Genomic DNA, 17,818 nt, shown 5'->3' on the forward strand with positions numbered 1-17,818 from the left:
AATTTGGTGGGGGTGGTGAGTGGGGCAATGAGGAATAGTGGTGGGAGGAGTATGATATGATTTCTTTATAGGTCCATGAGGTGCTTTTCTTCCCCTTCCCCCCTCCAGTTTTATTAATACTAAGTAATTAAGCTGAATAACAGAAGCTAATATGAAAGGAGAAGAAGTGTTTTAATAGCGGCAGTGCACTCTGGAGGCTGATTTTAGTTAAAATTTTATTTTTAGTTTTTTCAGAAAGGAATGATGACTTATTTTTACTGTTTTTAATTTTTTTGGCTGGCCAATGGACATACATGGCTATGCCATGGAAATTACTCTCTCCTTCATCTGACTTGCCATTCATTTCTTTTCTCTAGAAGCAGTCACATTTACTGATTTGGGGGGGTATTATTCCTGGGATAGTGTATGTATTGATACACAGAAGATCAGTTTTATTAGATCCACCTGTGGAAAAAAAGTTTTCTACCCAAATAGTATTCTTTATACATGTTGTTATGCGTCAAATGTGTCCTCCAAAAGTTCATATGTTGGAAACTTGATCTCCATCGTAACAATATTAAGAGGGTGGGAAACCCAATTATGGTATTTGAAAGGTGGGATCATTAGAGGTGATTATATTGTGAGGATTGCGCCCTCATGAATGGATTAATCCATTTGTGAAGTAATGGGAATGGTTCCCATGGCTTGAAAAGGAAAGCAAGTGAGCAGGTTAGCACTCTTGCCTAGCCCATTCTCGCCATGTGGTATCCTGCGTTGCTGTGGACAGTCACCACCAAGGAAAAGGCCCTCACCAGATGTATTTCCTCAACTTTGAACTTCCCAGCCTCAGAGACTGTTAAGAAATAAATTTTATTTCTTTATACATACCCAGTTTCAGGTATTCTATTATACGCAACAGAAACAAACTAACACATATATTGATCTTACCTTGATTTGTTCAACTGTGTGTGTGTGTGTGTGTGTGTGTGTGTGTGTGTGTGTGTGTGTGTGTGTAAACCTGGACATTCTCCCATATCAGTACATAAAATAGCTGTCTCATTCTGGCTGTATTTTAGCTTAATTAACTAGTCTTTTGTTAATGGGCATTTGGGATGCTTTTAATCTCTTGCTATTATACAGAATGCTGCAATGAATATCCTTGCACTTATATTATTTCCCACATATATGAGTATAGCAGTATTATAAATTCCTAAAAGAATTACTTAATTGCTCAGTCAAAAGGTATGTGTATTTTTTTGATAGACATTGCCAAATACCCTTCTATAGAGGCTGTCCCATTCTCTCTTTCAACAGCAATATCCTGTTTTCCAATATCCTTTACATTTTATCCTTTGTGTCTCTCTCTGTCTTTTAACACACAGAACTGTAGTGTATAATAAAATTATAAGAATATCAATAGGCCCTAATTAGGTTACCAGAAAGGCATTTTTATTTTAGTATCATTTGCATGTAGACAGGTGGAGAAGAACATAGCTGAGGAAGAAAATTTGAGGCTGTTTCCTTGATCTGAATACTGTCTGGAGAAACAGTCCAAAGTAGCATTCAAGCAGAGTGCCTGCATATATTAGGTGCGCAATAAAAATTTGTAAAATGATTCCTGTGGCTCTACTGAGTTTTGCTAAATTCTGAGTAGTATAGTCACGTGGCCTAACTTAAAGCCTCATAGTGGCAATGAGAGCCTATATTTAAATGGCATTTATCTCTGGGATTCATTTCAATATATGCATCTTTTAAAATACCATGTAGCTTAACTGGTCATTCAACTAACCACTTGCAGATTGTATAGGAAAAATAAATTCAGAATACACACTATTAATGGTTAATTTGTTCTTTAAAGTAGAATTGCAAAATTAAATTTAGAAAATATTTAAAGGAAGAAAAAAACACTAGCCTCCCAATTCCAACATTTTATTTTTTTCCCCCGGTCTTTTTTTTCCTGTGTTAATATGTAAATGTGTGTATATCATACATACATATCTGTCATACGTACAAATAGACTCATTATGTATTTTATAGAATTGTAATGACAGTTAAAAATAATAATACAGCCATGATTAGTCTCAGTATTATATTATAAGCTTTTAACTATTTTTTAATGATCTTCTTATACATATTTGTGGCTTCCTAGAATTTCACTAACAATACATATTAATTAATTTAACCACTGCCCTGTTCAACATTTGGGTTGTTTTCACTCTTTTATTATTATAAAGAACATATGATCAGAATCTTTTTCTGTTTCCTTATAATGTATTTTCAAAGCAAAATGTTTGGAATGCAAAATGCACAGGCTTAAGGTTCTGCTTTGACTTTCTTGTCTTTTCACCATTCACCTGTACCTGGGCAATCCGATCTGTCTGCAAAGCTTCAACCACTCCCTTTGAACAAGTCTCTATGTTTCCTATGTTCAGACTAGACCTTTTTCGATATTATGGGTCTATACCCAGTTATCTAATGCCTATCTTTCCCTCGGTTCCCACAAGCACCTCAAATCCATTGCTCAAAAATGGACTTATATTTTCCACCAATTCCTTACCTCCTACTAGATGCCAAATCTTGGTAGGTGACATCTCTATCCACCAGTGACTCTAGCCAGAATTGGAGTTATTCTGGCTGCCTCTCTTTTCCCTCTGAAGTTCTCCATCTCACTGGTGTCATAGTAAAGGCTGCTGTTTGTTTCCATTATATCATCGCCTCTGGGATTATGGTCCTGCTGCAGTTTCCTAACTATTTCTTTGGCTGACACTCCTGTTCAAATGAAACTCAGGGATCGGTCATTTTGTTCTAGCTTTAAAACCTTTAAGGACTCCTAGTTATCCAGTGTTTGCCAAATGTTTCCACCAAAATACCCCCAGCAGGCAAAGCTAACATAGGCTGTAAGTCCAGACTTCTTTGAAATCTTGTTTTACCTTAAAAATTCATATCAACTGTACAGTTCATTCAATTATATATTGGGTTTGTCTTGACATAAAATAACTCTCCTCTCAAAATCTTTCAATGAAATTGATATGCCCTGAAGGTGTGCTATGACTTTTGGGGACTTTCCCTCTGACATAATCCCATGTACTTATACTGCCAGTTTGAATAAATAGCATGGCTTCGAGAAGAAATCCACAGAGCTCAGCATGGTCAGCACGAACTGTGCCTCTGGGAATCTCCCTTCTCACAGTACTTCCTCTCATCCTTTGTCCCAGCCATGCATGGCTCTGGCTGTCCTCACCACACCCCATCCTGTCACATGCTACACATTTTCCTCAAGGGCTCCACCTGAGTCCCCTGCCTGGGATGCCCTATTGAATCAGCATCTTTTGCCTCACAGTTTAGTTTTCCTGATGACAAACATATTTTTAATATTCAAATCTGCTATTATCTCCTCTAGGAAGACTTTTCTGACTTTATCAAGTGTATATATACATGTGTATGTATAATATATAAAATATATATTTCTACCATAGTATCTGTGATGGTTAATTTTATGAGTCAGTTTGGCTAGGTCATGGTGCCCAGATAACATCTGGTCAAACATTATTCTGAATGTTTCTGTGAGGGTGTTTTTCTATGAGATTAACATCCAAATTGGTGGACTTTGAATAAAGCAGATTGCCCTCTGTGATATGGGTGGGCCTCATCCAATCAATTAAAGGCCTAAATAGAACAAAAAGACTGACCTTCCCTGAGTGAGAGTGAATTCTGCAGCAGAGAGCCTTCAGACTTGAACTGCAACATGGGCTCATCCGTGGGTCTTCAGCTGGCTGGCCCACTCTGCAGATTTTGGACTTGCCAGCCTCCATAATTGTGTAATTGTGAATTATTCCAATTCCTTAAAATAAATCTTTCTCTCTCTATGTATACATATACCCTATTGGTTCTGATTCTCCCTCCTTCCCCTTTCTACTCCCTTCTTTCTCTTTTCTCATTCTTCTCTTTACCCATTCTGACCTCAATGATTTTAAACCCTACTAGGTCATGTAATCTGTGAGGCTTGTCTCGGCTTTCCAAGCTCCTAGCTCAGAGTGTTGCATTCAGTCCATTTTTTTGAATAAATGGAGGAATGGATAGTGTTTTTGATGTGCCTCACCAAATTGCTTTTTAATGCCCTAAGACATACATGCTATTTTTAAGTTTTACCACTGCTTCCAGTTTAGGTTATCACATTAAAAACTTTGGGAAATAATTTACATTGTTTTATTTTAACATTGTTTTTGATATTAGGAGTCTGCCTGTTTTATTATGTTTGTTTATTTTTTTGAATTGGGAAGTGTAAGTTTTTAAATTTTTTTAACCTACCAGCATCTTGAAGTTTTTCTTTACATTTTCTATGAATTCTTAAAAATTATTTTTATTATTTGACATTTGATTCTGAAGTGAAAATTTTCTCTGCTGTATTTACTGCAAATATTTTTTTCTTACATGGTTGCTTATTTTGGTTTCTTTAAAAGAACACTTAGTTTTTTTACATAATAAAAATTTATTTACATTTAGAATTCATTTTGGTATATGTCACGGTTATATACCAAAAGATGTGGATAATAAAATTCTTAGATTAAGCTTTTTATTATATTTTGAAAGCAAGGCTTTCGATTGAGAAAGTATGATTTGAATCCAAATATCTGCCTTCACAAATCCATTTGGTATGCAGTCACCAGAATGATTCTCTTAGAAAGTAAGTCAGATCATCTTGCTCCTCAGTTCAAAACTCTCCAGTGGTTTCCCATTCCAGTCAGAGTGAAATCCAAAGTCCTTCCTGTGACGCAGGACCTACATCATCTTGCCTCTGGATACTTCTCTGATTTCATCTCCTACCCTTTTCCCCCTTCCTCACTCAGCTCCAACCAGGCAGCCCTCTTTGCTCTTCCTGAAACACACCAAAGATGCTCCCAACTCAGGGCCTTCACAGTACTGTTCCCTTCACCCGCATCGCTCTTTCCCTAGACCTCCTCCACTTTCCAGTGTCATCTCAGAGTTAGCTTCCCTATGTCACTTAAAATAGCTAATTCACCCCCACCCCTGGCAGTCTCTCTTTCCTAGTGGTATGTTTTTCTTCAGAGCAAGTATCCTGACCTGTCTCTGTTTGTTTTGTTCACTGTTGTTTTCCCAATAACTGGCTCAATAAATATGAGTAGTAGTTGAATAAATGAATGAATGAGTACAGTCATGCACCTGGTGATAACCTTTGACGTGACAACATTAAATGTATTTGGTACTTTTTCTTACATTATATATAAAAAATCCTTTTTCTTACATCTTAAAAATACTCCTATCATTAGTGTTGGTTATTTTTTGGGTGGTAACTAATGACTTCTTCCGGTCCACTAGTATTCTGCAGTTCTACAGTTCACTATGGGTTTCTGTAGTTTGGGAAATGCTGTTCTGGAAGACAAGGTGACTGCCCATGTGTCTCTTGACATTATTCAGCATATCACAGGTTTTCAGTAATTATAAAAAGTGGTAAATAAAAAGAATATCATTGCTTATATATAGTTGCATACAAGAATAGCATTCAAAAGAGATGTTTTAATAACAGAAAAGTTACTTCAAAAGACGTTTGTATTAAAAAGAAGCACATAAATCGAAAGGAAATTGGGAACCTGGAAACAAGGAAAATATTTAATAACATTAGTGACCCAGAAGGAACATGATGCTATAATACTAATGAGATGTTAAAAACAGTAACAAGGACCAAAAAAAAAAAAAAGAAAAAGAAAAAGAAAAAATCAAAGCAGTTAGATATGCATGAAACTTATGAAAATAAAAAAGTAACATGACTTCTCAAATGCAAATGACACAGCTGGAGGAAAATTATCAAAGAAATATAGTTTGTTTTTGGTGAAATCAGAAATGCAATAATGCTGAAAAGCAACCAGTATAGTGGAAAAAGAATTAGCAGATAAAAAGCTTTTTAAAAATCTTACTCATATGCCCAAGGCAAGACTAGAGGTCTCTTAAAGATTTAGCAGCATGAGAAACAGGTGCAATGAAATTACTGTGCTTTAGAATCAGTACCAAGTGAAAAATCAGTAGCTCAGTGTCCCAAGAGCCAAGGGAATGAGTCTGCCATCTTCACCATGCCTCACTTCAAAAATATCATTTTAATATGCTGCTTACCTCAGTCACTTCCAAAGCTGAGCTATTTGTAAAAGGTTTTTAAACGTTTGTAACATCATTATCAAAAATGTCAACAGAAGTATTTGTTTGTGATGTTGAAATGGATGTTATAAATAAGCCAGACATTGCCCTTCAGATGCAAATTGTTACATATTTACCCACAAGAATGATCAGAGAGATGAAATAACAATACAGTTTTGTGTACACACACACAATTAGTATCAAGCATTACTTATAATCTGTGATTGCAAAAAATTCATTTACAAAAGCATTTGGGCATGTTGTGCACAGGGAACATGAAGTATGAAACAGGGAGATGAAATGACTTTTGCAAATAATCAGTATCTAGATTAGGGTAAAAAAGAACTTAACAGCATCTTCACAAAAGATAAATAGCTCTCTTTAGTGATGTATTAACTGAAAAATGTGTTTGAGTAGGAAGAGAAGAAAATAAAAGCTTTTTGTATTTTCTTTAAATCTTAGAAACAAAGGATTTTCAGTTTAACCTATGTTCTTCTATCTTGGAAAGAATGAAGTTGCGAAAACATGCTTAAGGCTCATGACTAAGAGGAACACTGAAAGGAACTGACCATGTATTCTCTAGCTAAGAAAAGCTAAGGATTTAGAAATAGTATCCTACTAATATTTCTAATATGCACATTATTTTATTTTATTTTTTCATCTTGTAAAACTGAAACTCTGTACTCATTAAACAATAACTCCCCATATGCCTCTCCCCCAAGTCCCTGGCAACCACCCTTCTATCTTTCTATCTTTATGATTTTGATTACTCTAATTACCTCGTATAAGCAGAATCATACAAATCATGTATTTGTCTTTTTGTGACTGACTTATTTCACTTAGCATAATGGCCTCCAGGTTCATCCATGTTGTAGCATGTCAGAATTTCCTCCCTTTTTTTAAAAAAAAAATTTATTTTGTCGATATACAAAGTGGTTGATTATTGTGGCCCATGACCGATGTGCACATTATTTTAAAAGGACTAATTAACATGGTAGATGTCAATGGCATATGAAAAGGTGGGACACTAGCAATAAAGGATACAGAGAAAAGGAAAAATTGAGCTGAACAAAGCTTATGAAAGAGTAGAATTCTTGGCTAAGACAATACATATGAGCGCAGAGATGAAATGTTTATGAAAGACTCTATATTGGTCAGTGTTTCGAGAAAGGCCTCAGAATTCACTGTGGCTAGTTTAAGCAGAGGGGATTAAAAAAAAAAGTTATTAGATGTCTTTTGGAGCCACTGGGAAAGAAACTCTAGTCTGAGCCTTCTTGGATGACTTCAAGAGCTGTGATACAAGTTACCAGGAGAGCTACCATCTCTCCTTAGATGAGGAAGCAGCGCATTCAGGGAAGAGCTGACAAGGGGATGCTGCCTGGGATAAACCACACACCTCCACAGTGGTGCAGGACAGCAGGGACCACAGAAGCCACAGAAAAATGACCTCCTTCTTTCTTGTCTACTCTTAGTTTCAAGTGAGTGCACCGAAGTGGCCGAACCTAAATCACACCCAGACTCCTAGCTTAAGGGCTTCTGGGAAACGCAGTCTTTATCGTTTTGGCCTCAGCAGGGTAGGAAGGCATGCTAGAAAGAGGCTGGGATGGATGGAGGGGGCTTATCCATGACACACAGTACAGACTTCATTCTAAGATGAACTTAAAAGGAAAACACCTAAAATAACAAAATCAGAAACATTAATAAGAACCAGTTCTTCATCAGTTTCAACATTCATTATCAGCTCTCCCCATATATCAAAAGGACTATTACACACAATTTAAAAGACAACATTTGGAATCAGAGTAAGAAATACCTTAAAGCTACATGCTTTTATTTTGAAACTGTGATATTATTGTTCTTGTGATATTATTACTTGTAGGAGGCAGCAAATAAGAAAGTGGCCTGGCATTGGGAGGTTCTGTATGATCTGATGCAATTGTGGTGATGACAGAAGTCCCGAAAACCCACATCAAGAATCAGGCCAATGCTCATTCTAACTGTGTTAACTGTCTAAAATCATAGCTGGGTTTTTGGCATTATGGCAGAATTGTGGCAGATACTTGATAAAGCTCTTGCTACAAACACCTCTAAATAATCCAGCAATCAGTTTAAATACACAGCAAAGTTCTCAAAGATGTTCCTGAGGGTGCAAGCATGAAGGAGCAGCTGGAACGGGAATGGCTGGAGCTGAAGCAGGCCGTGGACACGCTTGGGGGGTTTGCTGATCTTTGATCTAGAGGCTTGTTTTCATAGACACACGTGAAACAAGGGTTGGGTCCCCACTATGTGGGAAGGGGGAATGAGACCCAGGCAAATACCTGGGACCCTCAAAGTGTGATACTTTGAATGAAAATGTAGGCTACAAAAAATGTGCCTGCACAGGAAGATGCCAAGCTCTGGCTGGGAAGCAGAATATTCTCCTCAGAGAATTTACAACTATACACCTGATACCACACGGGTTTGTAAATTCAAACTACCTGCATGGTATGTGGTGGCCCAAGATCAGAAATAGCACCCGAGAGATCTCCTTTCTTCCAGTCTCTCACTTCTTCTTGATTTTGGATAAAACAGTCCCAGTCCTACTATTCGTCTGGTACCTAAACGATTCCTTTGCAGCCACACGTTATTTCACTCTTTAACAAAGTGGAGGAACAGTGATCATTCATGGCAAGTTACTCCTTAGGGAGTCAGGCTAATGGTTAGAAACAGGGACACTGGAGTCAGTCGGATTTGAATTCCCACTATAGCTCAAGCAAGTTTCCTAACTTCTCTGACTCTTAGTTTCTTCATTAGTTAAAGAGGATAATAATAGCATCTACCAACGAGAAATTCTTGTCGATCACTCGGCACATGCTTGGTATATAATGAATCCTGAATAAATGCTAGCCATATACAAGTATCAACAACAGTGAGCAAATCCCCCGTGGGTCTAAAACTCTCAGTCTTCAGGATTCTATGCCCTTAACTCCTTTTATAAAAAGCACAACTGAGCATAATAATTTAGCTCATTGATTCTCTACTTTTAAAATTTCTCCACCAACTTTCACAGAAGATGTTATGTGATAAAAATGTTTTTTTGCTTTGAATTGGTTATAAAACAAAGGATAGGATAAGCCAACAGAGTTTTCCTTTATATTTCTCCAGAATCTCAAATAATTCTTTGGAAGTTGGGTGTGAACTCATTAAATATTTCAGGACTTTCTGACAAAGTCACATCATCTTGCATTATAGAAGGTGCTCAATACATTTGTTCTGATTTAATATTGAGTTAATATATAATATGTTAGAATCACTGCTAACAGAAGTGGCAGGAATCTTAAGGGTCTAGTTCTACCAGTTAGTTGATGTTTAATCCCATCAACATGTTATTCTCAGCCAAAAGTTATCCAGATCTTGTTTGTAAATCTCCAGTGATGGAAATTTACTTTCTTATAAGGCAGCGCATTCTTGTTGTGAGTCCCATGCCCCCGAGCATTTGATGTGGATTAGTTTTCTCTCTGAGTTTACCTTGAGGCCAGATTCAGCACTTCCTCACATCCTCAGAGAGCAGATGCAATTCCACAAATCCTTAGTAAATAAAGTAGATTGTACTGAATGTTACCAGTGGTGGTTATCATGAAACACTAAAGGTAATTTACATACTTCGAAGCAAATTTAGTTAAAATCCTTCTTAGATATCTTTGAATACCAAAGTACCTTTCTAGACAGCCAGGCAATGTTATCTCTTTTTTTCCTTCTTTTTGTCCCAAATTTAGTCTCTGAAATTCTCTATATTTTCAGAGCAATTCAGCTTAAGTTCTTAACCAGAATAGCTCTCTCAAAACAAAAGCCCATCAGCGGAGGAACACATCATGTTAGACAGCAGGCCAGTGGCCATCCATTGTCATTTTACGTGCACTGGCCAAAAACAAGTATGTAATATTTTCTCCCTTCACCCTAGGTGATCTATCAAAATATTTGCCCAACCAAAGCAGGTCCCCCCCCCCTTTTTTTTTTTTTTTTTTGTCTTTTTTGTGACCGGTACTCAGCCAGTGAGTGCACTGGCCAGTCCTATATAGGATCTGTAGGATCCGAACCGCGGTGGGAGTGTCGCTGCGCTGCCAGCGCAGCACTCTCCCGAGTGCGCCATGGGCTCGGCCCAGCAGGTCCATTTTTTTAAAGATAGAGTGAGGGTGGAGGCAAGAGAAAAGGACATATGTGGAGAGGTGTCATATGTGATTGGGCTGCTCATAAATATGGTTTTCTCCGTATTACACCTAATTTACAATATTAGGTAACCGAGAGTTTCCGAAGGAGTGTTTATGTTTCAGTAAGTGCCTAACTTGCCCCTAAATAGAAATTAAATTTTTTAATAAAAGCTTTTTTGTTTATTTTTATAACAATTATATTTCACATACCATAAAATTCATAAAATACCCTTTTAAAGTATACAATTCAATGGCTTTTAGTATATGAGGGGTCTTCAAAAAGTTCATGGAAAGATTCAAATTATCTTTTAATGCTGTTTTCCCAGGAACATTTTGAAGTACCCTTATATTCACAGTCACTACTATCTAATTCTAGAAGATTTTCATCACCCCAGAAAGAAATCTCTTACCCGTTAGCAGTCACTCCTCATTTCTCCCTCTTCCCAGCCCTTGGCAACCACTAATCTACTCTTTATCTCTATGGATTTGACTATTTTGGACATTTCATATAAATGGAATCATACAATATTTGATATTTTGTGATTGGCTTATTTTACTTAGCACAATGTTTTTAAGGTTTGTATATGTTGCAGAATATATCAGTACTTTCTTTTTTGTCACCAAATAATATTCCATTGTGTAGATATACCACATTTGTGTATCTATCAGTTGATAGACATTTGGGTTTTTTCCACTTTTTGGCAAATACAAATAATCCTACTCTGAACATTCATGTACAAGTTGTCATGTGGACAAATGTTTTTCCTTCTTTTGGGTATATACTTAAGAATGAAACTGCTGGGTCATATAGTAACTCTATGTTTAGCTTTTGTTAGGAACTGCTAAACTGTTTTCTAAAGTGGCTGTCCCGTTTTACATTCTTACCAGCAAGTATGAGTGTTCCAATTTTTCCACATGCTCACCAACACTTGTTACTGTCTGTCTTTTTCGTTATAGTCATCTTAGTGGGTGTGAAGTCATATCTTACTGTGATTTGATATGCATTTCTCTGTTGCCTAATGATGTTAAACATCTTTTCATATGCTTATTCCCATTTGTATATCTTCTTTGAAAAACCTTCTGTTCAAATCATCTGTGTTCTTTTAAATTGGGTTTGTCATCTTTTTAACGTTGAGCTGTGAGTTCTTTTTAGATTACGACTGTAATTCCCTTATCAGATATATGATCTGCAAACATGTTCTTCCATTCCATAGGTTTTCCTGAATAGTAATTTATGTTTAGGCAATATTTCAGTTATTCAGAAGTTAAAGCTTAAGTATGGATATTATCCAAACTCTTTGTCTCTCTTCTGGGTTTGTTCCAATTTGGAAAAACCAGTGCTCACAGCGTACTCTAAAAAGAATGCACAGAAAAGGGGAAAAGCACCATGCCTAGCAGAGAGAATGTTTTCAATTAACTTTGGCAAGTGAATGAATAAAATTTACGTATTTATTTCAGGTTCTCACACTACTCTGACTTGTTGCTTCCCCCTGACGGACTTTCAGAGCAATGATGTTCATCTCTTGGCCTGAAGACCCTCAGGGGAGCTGTGAAGTGGGTGTTACTGTCTCCACGTGCGTGCTCTAAACTGTCTACTCCACATTGATGCACTAGAGCATAACCACTATCGTGTGGGAATCCACAAAATTTTCACAGTAAAACACAGTTTCATGTTTTGCTCTTTGAGAATCACTGACTTCAGAGAAATAAAGTTGTCTTTGTCCATTCAGTGTTGACTCTATAGTGTTTTCAGTGGCCCTTGGCATTCCTATATTGTTTATGCCATGGATATTTACTTGGAGGTTCACTTAGGAAATGTCACATTTATGTCAACACCCTCAACCTAAGAGTTGTTCTCACAGTGTGCTTTGCTGTCCCCTTGACCAAATACATAGCTGTAGAGGAATGGATCTAATGCTGTGAGGGCAGCAGGCCACACCCGCCTCCCATCAGACCAACTGAGCCACTGGGGAGATCTTGGGGCTGACAGATGGTCCCGGCCAGGCGCCTGCATCTCCACATCATGTACAACAGCCTACTAAGATCACTTTGCAACTGACATTTGACATAATCTCGTATATATCTTGAGTGCTGACTCACAGGAAAGGTCAGAATGATTCAAAACTGGGAGGAATCGAAAGACTTCTAGTTGGGACTGCAGTCGAAAGTAAGAAATGGAGGAAAGCATACGTGTGAAGAAAGTGAGCTGGTCAAGGAAGAACAGAGGGAAGCAAGACACTCACTTGGAACTGGCCATCACGAGTCTAACTTTACACAGGCAGAGCTGGCTGGCCTGCTAGTGTTACTCAGCTCAGTTACTCATCCGGTGTACATGACACACACACGGAAGCAAGCATCTGCTAACTAGTGAAACATCCATGTGGCTGTGAGTGTGCACAATGACCCCATCAGCAAGAAGAGAAAAAGGGAATTTTTAAAATTAATGGATTTGAGGAGTTAATGTGAACATGTTTGTCATCTCAGTCCAGGTTGTAGAAAACAATTACTAAATCTAAATAGCCATCTATAATGCCACATTATGGTACTTACACAGTGCTTTTTCTTCCCCCTTAAATTCAATCACTTTTAAGTTTACTTTATTGTTCAGCATCACAACATTCCCATGAAGGAGAGAGGCTGTTTCACCACTTGACCTGAGGCTCAGAGTTGAATTGACTGTATTCTGGAGGTTGGGGAAGAAGGGACAGGTCACTGATATTTAGACCCCTCTCTGGAGCTCGGAACTGAACTAGGCATTACACATATGTAAGTTCCTTTAATCCCTACAAGAACCCCATGAGATGGTTGTTATGATTTCATAGATTAAAGAAAATTGCCCAAATCACTGAGCTAGTAATGGTTGGATCAAACCATGTCTTACAGCCATATTCTTTCAGCTATGCCAGGTTCTTATTTGCCGACTGTAATTGATTGAGGCCCATTGCCTGGAGGGATGTGGGGAGGAAGTCTCAGCCCTTGCCCAGTTATTCTGTACGACACTGTTGAGGACGGAAGAACTGGCATCTGATAGAGAACGTAAAACATCACAGAATGAGTGAATTTGTGTTAGGCCTCATTTCTAAGGGACTAAAGGAAGGCTAACCACGACACAGGGTCTATATTTTGAGGAAGCTAAGAAAGACTCTGCAAAAGGGTCCTTACAATTGCATTTTGACAATACTTTTCTCTTCCTTCCCTTTTCTGCTGCAAAATTAGCCATGGCTAATTATCTCACTTTTTCCCCTTGGTACCTGCCTGCTGCTTTATTCCGTAAAGGGGTTTTCTTCCTTAAAATAACATTCTCCTTTTACTTGAAAGGTGAGTATCAGTGACACATGGAAATGTAGCAGAAATACAAGTACATTCCCAGTATAGTAGCCAATAAACGTATGACTGGAGGATTGGTAGATTCTAGACAAGGACCTGACATCTCTGATCACCACGGACAGATGAAGGGTTAACAGATTTAAATCCTTGATTTTTACAAATTAAAAAAAAAAACACCCTTCCATTTTCTTTTGCAAATTACAGCAACAATGTACATGTCTGTGTCCTTCTCTTTTAGGTTTTCACATACAGAAAAATATCAGTCTCCCAGTAAAGTCCAGACCTTTGGCTCTGAATCCCAATCACTCCCAAACTTACTGCACCATTTCACTTTCCAGTTACGATTAGCATCAACTCCACGGCAGTGAAACCTTGAGTTCCTTGACCTTGTTTTTCTCCAAAATCGATCCTAGATGTAATTAAGAAAACAGGTGCAGAGAAAAAATACTTATAAAGGTTATTAACACGTATTTTAGAAGCCTAATTAGTGAACAAGTCACACCACTGACGGGAAAGTTCTCCCATGAACAGACAAGGCCAGAAAATGGAAAGAGGGCTGGATTAGCTGTGGAGAACCAGGCTCATGCTCCAGTGTCTGCCACAAACTTCCTGTGGGCTGCCTTCTTATGTCCCTATTTCTTCACAGGCAAAGTTAAATGGGTTGGACTAGACCAGTGATTTTTCAAAATTTATTTCGAGGGAGAAATCTTTATTACCTGAAATCTTATGAAAGCCAAATGTGAAAACAAAATCAGAAGGTTGGTACTCTGATTGGGGAGGGAGTGAAGTCTTTTTTTACATCCCCGGAAGCTTCCTTCCTGTCCTGGAAGTTTATGACTCTGTTTTTTATGATTTATTAAGTCCTCTTTCCAATTGGATAGTCAAAGTGACTTACATTGGTCCAGCTAAAATGGTATCCATCAACATTAAACACAGGCATGATATAGAAATACAGATGATGCAACATTTTTCTCATGGCTGGGTCACTCCTATATGTTTGAAGAGCCTAAAAAACAAAGGTGACATTTTTCTTATAAATTGGTCCCAAATACAGGTTTAGGAAAAAAAGAGTGTGAGAATATTTTTCTACCCATGACAAATACCAAATACTGTGAGTTAAAAATTAATAATTTAAAATAAACTATACTCTTTGGCACCATATATTCTCTATTAAGACTTTTGTCTGCATAAGCTGTCTATTACCTATAATCTTTTACCAAAGTTGTTAAAACATTCATTGGGAAACCTCTTACCATATTTCAGATTTGGCTACATTTGTAGGCTGATTAAGAAAGCAACAATAGTGATATGCTTTTGTATAACCAGATCTTTTTTGATTCCATTCAATTGTGAACAAAATAATTATCTAAATATATCTGACAGCCTTACATGATACATCATAGCACAGACTAGTTACATCTCACTTAATTGTTTATGTCTAATTGGTACCAGCCTCAAACATTGGAACTTATGGCATGAAAACTCTGTTCTTCTCTCCTTACTTTTCTATAAAAAGTTTAATGGACAATAGAACTAGAACATATTTGTCATCTTTATTGTGCTTTTGAAGTCTTGCACTTGTGATTGGGTTTCATTTATATCGTGTCTGACTCCAAGTCTCAAGATTCTTCACTATAGATTTGGCCTCAAATAGAAAAGTGTTTTAAGGGCTAAATCAAGTTGAGAAGACAGACATTTTGAAATATTATTCCTATGGAACGAACTTTTTAAAAAGTTATTTTTGATGCATGTTTGTCTATGTAGAATATCTTGGAGAAAACATAGGAAATTTACAACAACAGTTACCTTTGGTGAGGGGGTTGGGGGACAATGTGTGGGAACAGGAATTACCTTTCATTTCATACCTGTTTGGATTGTTTGAATTTTTACCATATTAAAAACACAATTCAAAGTTAAAAGAATTTTTTTAAAAAAAACTACTTTATTGAGGTATGATTGACATACAAAAAGCTGTACATACTTAATACATACAGGGGTACTTTTAAACGTTTATGGAAAGACTAGTGTTCTTTCAATTCTATTTTTCCATGAACTTTTTGAAGTGTCCTCATTCAACTTGATCAATTTCTAGATAAGTATACACTGTGAACCGTCACCACAACCTATGCCATAAACATATCCATTACGTCCTAATAGTTTCCTCCTGCCCTCTTTATTTATCATCATTATTTTTGGTGATAAAAACACTTAACATAAGCTCTAACTTTTTAGCAAATTTTTAAGTATACAATACAGTATTGTTAACTATAGGCAGTATGCTGTCCAGTAGATATCTAGGACTTAATTCAACTCATATAACCAAAACTTTGTACACTTTGACTAATACTTCCCACTTCCTCCCTCCCCAGATAAAAGAATTCTTAAATTATGTATATACTGCCTTGGAAAATTTAATCCTTAAAGTTTCAATCTTCTTTTACATCTAGTTAAGTAGGATAGCTGAACCCATCATAAGCAGCATTCTTTATTATACAGTGAGAATTCTACTCATAGAGAGCAATCCAATAATACAATTTTTTTATTGGTTATGAATATTCATGGGGTACAAAGCTGACTGTCACCACTCGTGTCCAAGATGTGATGGCCAGATCAATACTGGCACCATGCCATTACCACAAATTGCGATTATACCCCGTGTCCCCCACACAATTAATCCCCGACCTCTCTCCCCCTCCTCCTATCCCCCACCCTACTTTGTATCCCTAGGTATGTTCTCTCCGTCTGTAAGTCCAAGGCACCACTGTGGTCTTTCTTTCCTTCCTTCTCTCTCTCTTAGCTCCCACTTATCAGTGAAGATGTGCAGTATTTTTCTCTCTGTGCCTGGCTTATTTTGCTTAACATAAGTTTCCCCAAGCTCGTCCATGTTGTTGCAAATGGCAGAATTTCATTCTTTTTTATGGCAGAGTAGTATTCCATAGTGTATATATACCACATTTTCCTTATCTAGACGTCTATCAATGGACATTTACGTTGATTCCATATCTTGGCTATTGTAAACAGAGCTGTGATGAACACAGGAGAGCAGGTATCCCTTCGACATGATGATTTCCATTCCTTTGGGTATATACCCAGAAGTGGGATTGCTGGATTGTATGTTAGACATATCTGTAGTTGTTTGAGAAAACTCCATACTGTTTTCCATAGTGGTTGTACTAATTTACACTCCCACCAACAGTGCAGGAGCGTTCCCTTCTCTCCATATCCTCGCCTGCATTTGTTATTCTCTGTCTTTTTGATTATAGCCAGTTTAACTGGGGTGAGGTGATATCCCTATGTGGTTTTAATTTGTATTTCCCTGATAATTAGTGATGTCAGCATTTTTTCATGTACCTGTTGGCCATTTGTATGTCTTCCTTTGAAAAATGTCTATTCAGCTCCTTTGCCCATTTTCCAATAATGCAATTTGTTAAAAACTACCATGATATTAGAAATAATATTGAAAATATAGGGGTATGCTCAAGAATGTGAGCTAAATAAAAATTTTATTCATATAATTTAAATATCTATGATATTAGCACAAGTTGATAAACATTAATACAATTTTGTCTTATTCTCCTTTTGTTTAAGTCTCAGAAATAATTGTCGACCAACTAGCTTCAACAGAATTTCCACATATGCTTGAATTTCTATTAACTAACTAATACCTCAAACTAGGGGGAAATCCCTAATATGCAATCAATTATACAAATCCTGGAATTTTGTTTTTCTCTAATAGGCAGAGATTCCCCGAAGCTTGTTGGAGACAGCAGAGGCAGTGGTATGTTGTTAGTTACATTTCTCCCTTGAAGTTCAGCAGCTGAGGTTTTCCATGATAATTTAAGAGAGGAGGAGAAAGGAGCTGGGGCAACAAGGCAGGAAAGAAGGGGTAGGAAAAAGCCATGGTAGTTTCTCTTCCTCTCCTAGCATTGGGGACCATAAATCTTTTGTCTCTGTCCAAACTGGGGATGTCTCATCTTTTCCAAGCACGGGTCATGTTTGCACATGGCAGGTTCCGCTAGAGACCTTCATGAGAACATTCTCATCTTACCCTGCTTTCCCCTCCATTGCAAGTGACCTCCATACCTATATCTTTAAAAGAATATTTCCATTCAACACACCTTGTGCCCATCAACACACCTTGCCATATTTACCAAATCTTTTAAAAAATATTGAGACAT

The 17,818-nt window shown here is 37.3% G+C and overlaps 1 protein-coding gene across 1 annotated transcript in view; it reads right to left on the reverse strand.

The window, feature by feature from the left end:
* The window catches only part of CPA6 (carboxypeptidase A6), a 314,542-nt gene that overhangs the window by 36,540 nt on the left and 260,184 nt on the right, over nucleotides 1-17,818 (reverse strand). Inside the window, exons 7-8 of the mRNA XM_063080149.1 lie at nucleotides 14,536-14,646; nucleotides 13,959-14,049 (exon numbers count right to left, since the gene is read on the reverse strand). Of these exons, the coding sequence (XP_062936219.1) occupies nucleotides 13,959-14,049; nucleotides 14,536-14,646 (202 nt within the window). The remainder of the gene's footprint in view (nucleotides 1-13,958; nucleotides 14,050-14,535; nucleotides 14,647-17,818) is intronic.

This window comes from Cynocephalus volans, chromosome 15 (genome assembly GCF_027409185.1).
Source record: "Cynocephalus volans isolate mCynVol1 chromosome 15, mCynVol1.pri, whole genome shotgun sequence".
NCBI classification, from domain to species: domain Eukaryota; kingdom Metazoa; phylum Chordata; class Mammalia; order Dermoptera; family Cynocephalidae; genus Cynocephalus; species Cynocephalus volans.